Raw genomic sequence first — 12,313 nt, 5'->3', positions numbered from 1 at the left:
GCTTCTTACCCTACTGGCTTCTCATCCCTTGGAATCCTTCCCTTCTAGAGTCACACTCTTTTTTAGGGTACTGTCATCCAGTCCTGTGGGTTCAAATGCATTTGCGTCTTCTTTAAATGCCAGATTCAGATCCAAGCATCTGCTAGGCATTTCCACTTGGGCATCTTATAGCCATTCTCTCTTTTTTTAAAATTTTATTTATTTATTTTTATGTGGTGCTGAGGATCGAACCCAGGGCCTTGCTTGTGCGAGGCAAGCGCTCTACCACTGAGCCATAACCACAACCCCCTCTATTTTATCTTAAAACCCTTCATAATCTGTGTTCTAGAGGGATAACCAGGATTCATTTTAATCAATACACCAAGACTTACAGATGACAGTCAGGAGGGAAGATTTTTATACTCTTAAGATCTCTAGAAATAGGAGGGACAACAAGCCACAGGGAGGCAGCCAGAGCTAGGGGGAAATATGGGCAAGGGTCTTTATTGTGGCTTCTGTAGTAAGGCAGTGGGTCAGCAAGCTTAGGGTAGGTTAGCCTGAATAATCTCTGCAGCCTGTGAGGCATACAGAGACTGTTCTCAGTAGCCTAAGACCCTGGGTCTGCAGGGAACAGGGCAGCGGAACAATGGCCCAAAGTATGGTAGCTCCAGGAAGGAGCTGGCTGCAGACATGGCCCTGGCTCAGCTGGTTTGCACTGAAAGGCAGTTCACATGTGAGTTGTTTGCTAGCCCTAGAAATTAGCCAGCCCTGTGAAGGGCAGTACTTCCAGTGTCAACAAAGACTATGATGTCAAACACCAAATACAGTATCTAGAAACTGTGGCTCTTTCTTCTTATATTCCTATTTTGTTTCTGTAAGGTCAGTATTAATGACCCCTTTTTTATACATTTTTAGAAGTTTATATCTATTTTTTGTGGGATTAAACCCAAAGGTGCTTTACAGTCTTGCTAAGTTGCCCAAACTGGGGCTGGGGATGTGGCTCAAGCGGTAGCGCGCTCGCCTGGCATGCGTGCGGCCCGGGTTCGATCCTCAGCACCACATACCAACAAAGATGTTGTGTCCGCCGAGAACTAAAAAATAAATATTAAAAATTCTCTCTCTCTCTCTCTCTCTCTCCCCTCTCTCACTCTCTCTTTAAAAAAAAAAAAAAAAAAAAAAAAGTTGCCCAAACTGGCCTCAGAATTTGTGGTCCTCCTGTCTCAGCTTCTGGAATTGCTGGGATTACGTGCATAAGACTACTCAAGGCTGTGACCCCTCTTTTATTTCTGCTATTAGTAATTTTAGTCTTCTATTTTCTCTTGATCAGTCTAGGTAAAGATTTGCACACACACACACACATTTTTTTTTTAAAAATCAGTCAAAGAACCAGTTTTTGATTTGGTTGAATCTTTGTGTTCTTCTTGTGTTCTCTATTGTGTTTATTTTACTTCTTTTGGGACTTGGTTTGCTGGTCCCCCGCCCCCCTAGTTTCTAAGGTGGAATGTTAAGTTATTGACTTGAGATCTTCTTTTAAATGTAGGTATTGACAGTTACAAATTTCCCTCTAAACATTACTTTCACTCTGTTTTCTTTTTTCATTTATCTCAAAATATTTTCAAATTTCCTTTGTGACTTCTTTTTGGACTTAAGATTTAGAAGCATGTTATTCCACATACTTGTGAATTTCCTTCTGTTGTTCATTTTTAATTTTATTCCATTATAGTCAGAGAACATATTCACAAGATTTATAATTATTGCATTGTTCAGTTGTCTTTTTAAAAAATATTTTTTAGTTGTAGGTGGACACAATACCTTCATTTTAATTTTTTTTTTTTAAATGTGGTACTGAGGATGGAATCCCAGACTCTCGATCATGCTAGGTAAGTGCTCTTCCTCTGAGCCACAATCTCAGTCCTATGCAGTTGTCTTTTAAATTAGATATGGGCAAAGAGTTGCAAATAAAAAAATATATTTCATACTATATTTTTTAATATAGTATTAATAATTAATACTATACCTTTACTGATGCTTTTTAGTTCTTCATGAGGATTTGCATTATTGTTTAATGTCCTTAACTTTCAGCCCAAAAGACTCTTGTATTTCTTTTAGTGCTAACAACTAATTCTTTCAGTTTTTGTTTATCTGGAAATGTCTTAATTTATATTTCATGTTTGAAAGATGATTATGCTGGATATAGAAATTTTGGTTGTTGGGCTGGGGTTGTGGCTCAGCGCTCGCCTTTCACATGTGAGACCCTGGGTTCAATCCTTAGCACCACATAAAAATAAACAAAGATATTGTCCCCATGTAATACTAAAAAAATTTTTTAAAATCTTGGTGGTGGTTTTTTTCTTTTGTAGTTTGAATAAGTCATTCTGAAGCCAGATTTAAAATTAGGCAGTCAGTGTAGTTAGGTAAATCGGTAATATAGAGTGAAATCTAAAATGGAGGCCATGCTGAGAATGAATTTCCGGAAAAGTTGAGCAACTCTTGAAATGTTAATGAAGTCCCAAGAAAAGCCCTAGGCCCAAAGTCCATCCCAAAGAAATGTTAATGAACTGCAAACTTGAAGATGCTGACTTAAGTGCCCAGATTACTTCTTTGGCCCACCTGTGTCCCAACCCTCGGGCCTTCCCACCTACATGCCATCACCAAAAACTATAAAACAGAGAGACAACCGCACTTCCACGGATTCCACCTCTTGGGTCCCCTTCTTCCTCCGGGAGAAGTCTTTTCTGCTGTCCTTTAATAAACTTCTAATTTCTACTCTGACCTTGCCTCGGCGTGCTTCTCTGGTGTTATTCTTCAACATTGGGGAAGCAAGGACTCGTCACCCGTCAACAGCGGTAACAATTCCACTTCTAATAAGTAAGATTGCTAATAAAAAACATGGTTAATTTTATGGAGGATCCCTTGTGCATGATGAGTTGCTTCTTTTTTACTTTTGATATTTTCTTTTGTCTTTCAGTGGCTTAATTATGATGTGTTTAGGTGTGGATCTTGAGTTTATCTTACTGGAGTTCAATGAGTTACTTGGATGTATAGATTAGTGTTTTTCATAAATTTGGAGTTTTGGCCACAATTTCTTCAAACATCCTTTCTTTCCTCTTTCTCTCTTTTACTCCTAGTGTTACCGCTTTTGACCGGTGACGAGTCCTTGCTTCCCCAATGTTGAAGAATAACACCAGAGAGGCAAGCCGAGGCAAGGGCAGAGTGGAAAATTAGTTTATTAAAGGACAGCAGAAAAGACTTCTCCCGGAGGAGAAAGAGGACCCAAGAGATGGAATCCGTGGAAGCTCGGTTGTCTCTCCATTTTATAGTTTTCGGTGATGGAATGTAGGTGGGAAGGCCCCAAGGGTTGGGACACAGGTGGGCCAAAGAAGTAATCTGGGCACCTGGAGTTTGCTGTTCATTAACATTTCTTTGGGATGGCCTTTGGCCTTGGGCTTTTTCCTGGACTTCATTAACATTCCAGAAGAGTTGTTCAACTTTTCGGGAATTCATTCTCAACATGGCCTCCATTTTAGATATTAGACCGGATTTACCTAATTACACAACTTAATTTTAAATCTGGCTTCACTAGTACTTGGTGTCCAGAATGGGTCTCAGGATTTGCTCCTTTTGCTTCATTCTTTTTTTGCTTGTTTGTTTTGCTCCATGGACCAGAAAATCTCAAAGTTTGCTGACTCTTTTGCCTGCTCAAATCTGTTGTTGAATCCTAGTGAATTTTCTTTTCGTTGTTCTTTTTGGCTCTAGAATTTCTACTCAGTTCCTTTTTATAATCCTATATGGATATTCTCTGATGAGACATCATCCTCACAATTTCCTTTCATCTTTTGGAGAGAGTGTCGTTTATCTCTTTCGACATACCTCAAATAGCTGACTTTTGTCTATAAAGTCCAACATCTGGGCTTCCTCAGGGACCGTTTCTATTGATTAATCTTATTTACTTAGTATAGGTCATAATTTCTTATTTCTTTAAATGTCTTATAGTTTTTGGTTGAAAATTGGACATTTCAAATAATGTGGCAACTCCTAAAAGCAGACTCTCTCCCCTCTTTAGGGTTCGTTGTTGCTTCTCGTTTTAATAGTTGCTGCTTCTTTGTTTGGTGACTTTTCCAAACTAACTTTGTAAAGCGTGTATCTGCATTGTATGTGACCATTGAGCCTCCAGTTGGTTAGCTTTCTGAATGGAGTAACATTTGGAAATTGTTTCCTAGTCTTTGCCAAGTGGCTCTGTGTGCATCTTGGTGCAGAGAACTTCAGTGTGAAAGGTTAAAATCTTTTGGACAAGTGTTTCCTGAGCTGGAGCTTTTCAAAGTTCCTGTGGACATCTAATTCTTCAGCTTTTTGTTAGTTTATTGTTTTCCCCAATTGTAATCTATTACCTTAGCCAAGTCATATTATTAAAGCATTGACAACTCTTAGGCTAATTCCAATGAGACCAGGTAAAGGCAAACCTTTAACTACTAAATAGGTCAAATAATGACTTCCTTGGGAATGAGCCTTTGAAAGGGCTCCAGTACTTAACCCTCTCCCTGGTACAGATACTGGGAATGTGGGCTATTAATTTTCAAGGTTGCCATGGAACTGGAGGTGGGAGAGGACTAGGGTAAGTTAAAATGCTACAAAGATTGCTCTTCGTAGTGAGATTCAGCTGTTTTTTCTTGAGAAATGCTAGATGAGTTACTGCAAGCCTTTGGTTAATTTCCAGAGCTCTGGAAAAGTTGACAATTTTGCCATGTTTTTTATTGCTTTAATGCAAGTTTTTTTTTTTTTTCCCATTACTTTTTGAGGTCTTAACCCACTCGTTTCACTGATATCACCTTTCCTTTCCTTTCAAAAATTTATTTTATTGTAAAATAATGTCAAAACCACAACTAAAATTAAAAATTAAATGCTTAAATTAAAAGTATTTATACTATTAAAAAATTAAAATCACAAAATCCAACAAAATTGTTCCTTATCCAATTCCCTAATTAAGTTAATCCAGGGGTTAACTGGGGTTGTTGTGTCTCAGTGGTAGAGTGCTCACCTAGCGGACATGGGGCACTGGGTTCAATCCTCAGCACCACATAAATAAAATATATTGGGTCCATCTAAAACTAAAAAATAAATTTTAAAAACGTTAATCCATATTCATTTGTCCATGTTACTATTAAGTTTTCCTTACACTTTATAATTTTTATTTTTGGGGAGGTGGTGGTGCTGGGGACTCAACCTAGGGCCTCATACTGAATCTGCTCTACCACTGAGTTGCACTGTCCCAGTCCCATTGTTACCGCTGTTGACCGGTGACGAGTTCTTGCTTCCCCGATGTTGAAGAATAACAGCAAAGAAGCACACCAAGGGAAGGTCAGAGTAGAAATTAGAAGTTTATTAAAGGACAGCAGAAAAGGCTTCTCCCGCAGGAAGAAGGGGACCCAAGAGGTGGAATCCGGGGAAGTGCGGTTGTCTCCCCTTTTTATAGTTTCGGTGATGGCATGTAGGTGGGAAGGCCCAAGGGGTGGGACACAGGTGGGCCAAAGAAGTAATCTGGTCTGGAAGGACTTCATTATCACTTCTTTGAGGTGGACTTTGGCCTAGGGCCTCTTCAGGACTTCATTAACATTCCATGAGTTGTCCCAGTTTCCCTGAGTCATTCCCAGCATGGCCTCCATTTTAGATTTCACTCGGTATTAGACCCGATTTACCTAACTACACTGACTACCTAACTTTAAATCTGGCTCCACCATTCCCCTCCCCATTTTTGTGGTAATTCTACAGTTAATGTACTATGGGTTCACCCCAATCTTTCTGTCCCTCGTCTTCCCTTTTCCACTTTCCTAGAACCTATTGCTACATCCTACAACCACAGTTTCCTCCAATGCTCAAAACTATTCTGGTGCATACACGCACAAGTAGGGTCTCTTTGTTAGACATTTCTTTTAATTTTTTTCTCAACACATCGGTCAACAGATTTAATGCATACTTGATAAAGCTGCTAATAGTGTGCCTTGGAGTCAGCCATATGCTCTCGGCGCCATCTAAATGCGTGAGTACGTGACTTCTGTTCCCGGGCTCAAGAATCCTGCTCCTTTTAAATGTAATAACTACCCCGCCCCCACTACCCGGAGGACTTTTGACAACTCACCCAGCAACACCCGAGAGTCCTAGGCTCTGGAGGGCCTTTCAACCTTGTTGGGGCTTTACTTGGAAGGGGTGGGGACAAACTGGACTCGTTTTTTTAAAGAACAAGACCTTTTTTTTTGGTTTGAAATACGGAATCCACTGCCTGGATTCCAAGGGCCCGGGCAACAGGCCCGTTTGTAATTGGGAGTGATTGTTTCCACTTGTTCCGGGGGGTGGAACCCACATCCGTTGTCCCGCTTTTTTGTGTGTGGCACTGGGGATTGAACCCAGGGCCACAGACACTGGGGAAGTGCTCCACCACCGAGCCACGTCCCCGGGGCCCAGGCTGGCCTCAAACTTGAGATCCTCCTGCTTCAGCCTCCCGAGAGGCTGGGGTTACAGGCGAGCGCCATCGCGAGGCCCGTCGCCCCTGCTTCTGTTGGTCCCTCCAGGAAGCCAGGCCGTGGCCTGCGCGACGCCTGAACTCCTTAAACGCGCCGGCAGGCGGACGGGCGTCCCCAGCGGCGCCGACGACGCCAACGGGCCGCCGCCGGGCAGGATGGCGGAGGAGTGAGCTGGCCGCCTGGGTGAAGGCGCTGAGCCTCGCAAGCGCGACCCCGGAGGAAGGGGCTGCTCCTCCCCAACGCCCAGCGACGCCCCCTGAGGGCCCCGGTTTTGAGCCCCCGCGGCTGCAGAAGGCGGGTCAGCGCCGAGCGGTCGTCGAGCCGCGGCGCCCAGCTGGGAGCGCTGAGGCGAGGCCGGCGGCCCAGCTGCGGCCCGGGGGCGTGGCGAGGCCGCACAGGTTCTGTTTTCCGCCGCCCGGTCCGCTTTCGGTTTCGTTTCCCGCCAGCCTCTCCGCCCCACGGGAGTCGCCCGGCCGGCCCATGTCGGTCGTCGCCGGCGTCGCGCCAGTCCGCGGTCCGACGGCCATGGCCCAGGCCGCCGCCGTCGTGGTGGGCGAGGTGACCCAGGTGCTGTGCGCTGCCGGGGGCGCCTTGGAGCTGCTGGAGCTGCGGCGCCGCTTGCGGACGAGCTTGGGCGCCGAGGCGCTGGAGCGGCTGCTGCGGGAGCGCGGGCGCTTCGTGGTGGCGGCGCGGGCGAGCGCCGGTGGTGCGGCGGCCGCGGCCCCCGAGCGCGTGGTGCTGGCCGCCTCGCCGCTGCGCCTGTGCCGCGCGCACCACGGCCCCAAGCCCGGCTGCGTGGGGCTCTGCGCGCAGCTGCACCTCTGCAAGTTCATGATCTGCGGCGCCTGCAAGTTCCTGAGGGCCGGGTAAGGCGCCGCGCTGGGCCGCGGGCGGGAGCGGGCCGCGGGCGCCCAGCGGGTCGGGGAGGGGGGCTTCGGTGGCCTCGCCTCGTCGCTCACCAGAGCAAACCTCTGTGGAACGCTGGGAGAGGGGCTTGGGTCGAGGAGCGGCCTCTTCTCCCGAGGACGTCGGAAACCGAGTGGCGCCCACGGAGCGCGGTGCCAGTTGGGGAGGGGAGAGAAAAAGTGTCCGCCCCTGGTCTCCAGAGCTGCCTGGGAGGGCCAGGCCGCCTAGAAGCCCATGTCCCTGCCATTGTCCTCCCAGGCCTTAGGCATCTGGTTCCTGCCCACCCTTCAGGGGTCCTTGTTGCGGGAATCTGGATCACCGCCACCCAGCCAGGCTCATCTGGTTGCCTTCCTCTGTTTGGAAGGCCCTTTCTGGTTAATGCCTTGGACCTCAACTCAAAGGTCACTTTCTTTGGAGCTCTTTCTCCTTATTCATAACATCTAGGTGTTTGTTTTTCTCATAATGCCCAGTCCCCCTGCCCCAGGTGAAAGTAAGGACAAAGGCCATAGCCAAATGCAACAAAGACAAAGGCCCTGCTGGCTGTCTCCTCAGTCTAGCCCTGTGCTCTGCCCCCTGGCAGGTGGTCATTGAAATTTGTGGAATGGATTGCTGAGGTTTATGCAAAAGGATTTGGACCTTATCCCATCAAGCAGCTAGAGAGAGCAGCCGTCAAGTTTGCATTTTAGAAGAGGTCTTAGGTAGTGGTGAGGATGTTGATTTAGAGGACCTTCTTGGAAGCTAACCCAGTTATCTAGAATTATTTCTTCCCTTCTTTTGTCCTTCCTTACTCTCTCTTCTTTTGTCTTAACACAGTAGATATATTTCTTCCTCAGGTTTAATAGTCTGGGGCAGGGACTTTGATCCATGCAGTCATTCAGGGACCCAGGCTGACTGACCTGAACTCTGCCCTCCTCAGTACATGGCTCTTGGGGCCATTCTAGGTATCAAGTTGTAAAGGTAGGTGGAAAAAATGAACAAGGGACATTTTCATGGGCTAGGTCTAGAAGTGGTAGACTCCCGTTGAGTAGAAGCTGTCTCAAGACCCTACCTAGATATAAGAATGTTACGAAATGTCTCTAGGAGCCAGCTGTCCAGAAGTATCCAGATTAGAAAACTTCTGTGGTATTTTAATATTCCAAAGGGTACATATGTGAGAACTTGGGGAAGTTTAGGAGTTGGTGACAGTGTGGAGAGAGGCTGTGGAGAACTGACAACTCTTGGGTTTCTGCTCCTACTGTGGATTGAGAGCAGGAGAGGATATTCGTTCTATCTGAAGCTTGGGAAGAAGGCTGGGCTTCCCAAGATACTGATCTGGAAGATTTTGGGTGGTGAGTGCTATGGCTCCAGTCCCAGAAGTGGATCAGATTTAGGGAGAAGCTTGTAAAGAGGCTGAGGTGGAACCCTGGGAAATCTGCCCCCCAGGATGAGCCACCTTGGGGGGGGGGATGGAGCAGTTTCCTAGAGGAAGAAGACCCACAATAGTGGGTCTGGATGGGGTCAGTGATGGGGGTCACTAGTGAATCTTTTTAATGTGTGTAGTTGGTAAAATAAAGATGACTTTTTCCACTCTTATGCTAGTTCCCAAAATTTAGGGTCAAATTTTGCTTGTGTTGGAAATCTGATGTTTATTGACTTAAATGACTTGAGTCTTTTCTTCATTCCTCATCTTTCTCATTTCCCTGATTTACACAAGGAAGTTTCTTGAACTATCCTTCTCTAACTCATCAAGGGAGAATGGGTGTGGTTGACTAACTTTCTGTTTTCCCTGTGATTTGTCTTCCTGATCACAAGATCAGGTCTATGGGAAATGGGGTATCAGTCCTGCTACAGAGCTGGGAAGGAGTTATGGTCCCTGACTCCCAATCCTGTGCTCAGGGAGTGGGAGTCAAGAGCACAGTCACAAGAACTAGCCCATCTTGATTCAGTGCAGCTCTGCTCCTTGGCTGGTGATCTTGGGCAAGTGGCTTTATATCTGAGCCTCAGTTCCCTCATCTATGAAATGGGGACAATATTACCTCACAGGCTTGTTGAGAATTGAGTTAACGGGCTGGGGATATGGCTCAAGTGGTAATGCGCTCACCTGGCATGTGCGCGGCTCTGGGTTCGATCCTCAGCACCACATAAAATTAAATAAAGATGTTGTGTCTGCCGAAAAATGAAAAATCAGTATTAAAAAAAAGAGAGAATTGAGTTAACTCATGAAGCATTTAGGCAGTCCTTGGTATAAGCTCAATAAGTTTTACTTGTTGTCATTGTCATCATTAATCATCATTATAATCATTAGCCTCTGGCAGCACCAAACTACTTGCTCCTCTACCTGTGAGGTTCTGCCTTTCTCTCCTTGCCTGGTTCTTCCTTGTCCTCTTTGTGTTTTGCTTAAGGCTTTACACCTTCCAGCACCCTCTTGTGACTTGTTCTCCAGTCCTCTCCCCAACCCAGACTGGGATGCTTCTTCCCTCTTGCTGCCGTGTTCTCACTGCACCTGACCTTGTACTTTCCACCCTATATTTGAGTCATCTCTTATTTCTGTTGCCTTTACTGAAGAGGGAAAGAGAGGAGTCAAGAATGACCTCGAGGTTTTTGGTCCATGTGGTTGAAAGACAGATGATACCTTTGACTGAGGTGGAGGAGACAATGGCAGGTACAGGTTTGGGGGGTAGATCGGCAGTTTGGTATTCTTTTGAGGTGCTTATTGTAAATATGGCCTATGTAGGATGGCAGTGTCTGGTCTGAGCAAATGCAATCTGCCTGACTCTTTCTGGTCTTGGTAACCTGGGCCATCAGGATGGGGTACCAGGTCCTGTCACCCAGTTCATGTTCCTCAGATGTTTGAGGATTGAAAGTATGGAGGAAGGGAGCTGAAAAAAGAGCTGGGCTCAGGTGGTGTGTGTGTGTGTGTGTGTGTGTGTGTGTGTGTGTGTGTGTGTGTACACGTACCTATGCATACGTTATCATAAGGCACTCTGATGGTTCACTCAGCCCATGTTTAAAAGTGCTTACTGATAGCCAGTGTGCTGTGAGGCCTTTTTGGATGTTGATCCTGTCATTCACTTTGAATGTCCTCAGAGAGGTGTTGTCCTGGGCCTTTGGCATTGCATAGTCCCATCTCTTTCTTGGTGAATAAACATTGTTTTTGTTACATGGGCATGCTGGTTTTCCTCTGGTGCTTGTAAGTACTATCAGGAAGTATTCCTGAAAAATTGTCATGAAGACTAATTTCACTAACTATGTTAAGTTTGCCAAGGCTGCTGAGACAAAATGCCATCGACTGGGTGGCTTAACCAACTGAAATTTATTTTCTCACATTCTGCAATAAGGTGTTGCAGGGTTGGTTTCTTTGTAGGCTGCTTTCCATGGCTCCTTCTCACATGGTCTTTTCTCTATGCATGACTGTGTTCTCTCTTTTCTAAGGACAGCATTTATGCTGGAGTAGGGCCCACTCTAATGACCTCATTTTAATTTAACTACTCCTTTGAATACCCTGTCTCCAAATGCAGTCACATTTCTAAGGTTCTAGGAGGTAGAACTCCAGCCTAAGAGTTTGGGCAGACACAACGTAGCTTGTAACACCATCTCTGCTTCTTTGCAGGAAGAACTGTAGGAATGGTCACAGCTTGACAACTGATCACAACCTGAGTGTGCTGAGATCTCACGGTGTTGACCACCTCACCTATAGTGAGCTGTGCCAACTCTTGTTTCAGAATGACCCCTGGCTTTTGCCTGAAGTGAGTGCTAGTGGGGGGAAGGGAGTCCCTGCATGGAATATGGAAAAGACTGGATGGTTGGAAAATAAGGAAATATTATGGTTGAAGTGAAGCCAAGGACTCTATCTTGACCAAAGGCCAGCTGCATAGTGGAGACCTGGATTTAATTTCCAGTTCTGCTGATTTCTAGACCTGTGACCTTGGGCCAGCCTCACACTTCTTGAAACCTTTCATTCCTTATCAGTTGGGCTGGTACTACCTCACTTGCAGGGCTTCATGAGGTTGGGAGTTTGTTTGGCCAATGCCTCCAGTAAGTGTTACCTATAGAGAGGGATGAGAGGGATAAGAGATGCCAGCAGCTCATCCCTGTGTAGCAGGAGTTGGGACCACATTGCTGGGTATCACTGGACCCAGTTGGTCTGAGGAGAAGCCTTCCATAGCTGCTGACAGCCACATGATGCTCTCTATACTCGTTGCACACAGGCAATTTTGAAAATAAGCTGATGTGAATCCTCAGATTGAGTAAAGCTCCCTGCACTGGTTCTGTAGCAGTTGGTGGGTGGGTGGGGATTAGAAGTATGAGAAATTAATTGGTGTAGGGAACAGGAGAGGGTGGGATGAACCTTCAGATAGCTGTAAGGCAGGTCTGATGTTCATGGCAGGACACAGAGAAAGACGGGGCTGGGTAGACTGACTGCAGCATGGTTCCAGGAAAGATTCCACCCTGAACTCTCAGGCAGCACTGGAGCTGCAGTGGCTGTGACTCAACCAGATTGGGCCTGCTTTGGGATCAGAGTGTGCCATCATAGGCTGGGCAAGGCCCCCAGTGTGAACAAGGCAGTGGCTTTAGGGCAGCAGCTGTGCATTATTTCTCATGTGCTGCAGGAGATCTGAGAGCTACACATTCCTGTAGCCAGCACAGGTTACATGGGTTGCTTTGGTGCTGTTTATGATTTGAGATAACAGAGATTGGCATATTTTAATGAAAATGCTTCCATATTCAATGAAAGTCACTACCCAGGTGCTAGCATAGCATTGTGACTAGCACAAAATGTTAACTTTTTTCTTTTGCCTTTTGGAAATTAATGTTGATTTCATTCAGCTCAACTTTCTGAATATCCACTGTGGGTTAGGCATGGGGATCAGGAGATAAAAGGTTCTGCTCTGCCCTTCCAGGAGACACATTGAATGGTGAGACAGGTGCATGAG

At 45.9% G+C, this 12,313-nt stretch overlaps 1 protein-coding gene across 4 annotated transcripts in view; it reads left to right on the top strand.

Moving 5' to 3' along the window:
- Positions 1–6,591: 6,591 nt before the first annotated feature.
- Parp12 (poly(ADP-ribose) polymerase family member 12) overlaps positions 6,592–12,313 on the top strand; it is a 102,759-nt gene continuing 97,037 nt past the window's right edge. Inside the window, exons 1-2 of one of the 4 annotated variants that reach the window (XM_078040632.1) lie at positions 6,592–7,360; positions 10,990–11,125. In XM_078040632.1, coding sequence (XP_077896758.1) covers positions 6,975–7,360; positions 10,990–11,125 — 522 coding nt within the window. In that variant the 5' untranslated portion in view covers positions 6,592–6,974. The remainder of the gene's footprint in view (positions 7,361–10,989; positions 11,126–12,313) is intronic. The other 3 variants (XM_078040633.1, XM_078040634.1, XM_078040631.1) reach the window with 3 other exon arrangements.

This window comes from Ictidomys tridecemlineatus, chromosome 2 (genome assembly GCF_052094955.1).
Source record: "Ictidomys tridecemlineatus isolate mIctTri1 chromosome 2, mIctTri1.hap1, whole genome shotgun sequence".
Lineage (NCBI taxonomy): Eukaryota > Metazoa > Chordata > Mammalia > Rodentia > Sciuridae > Ictidomys > Ictidomys tridecemlineatus.
The sequence above is the reverse complement of the archived record's forward strand: the minus strand, read 5'-3'. Positions and strand labels throughout refer to the sequence as shown.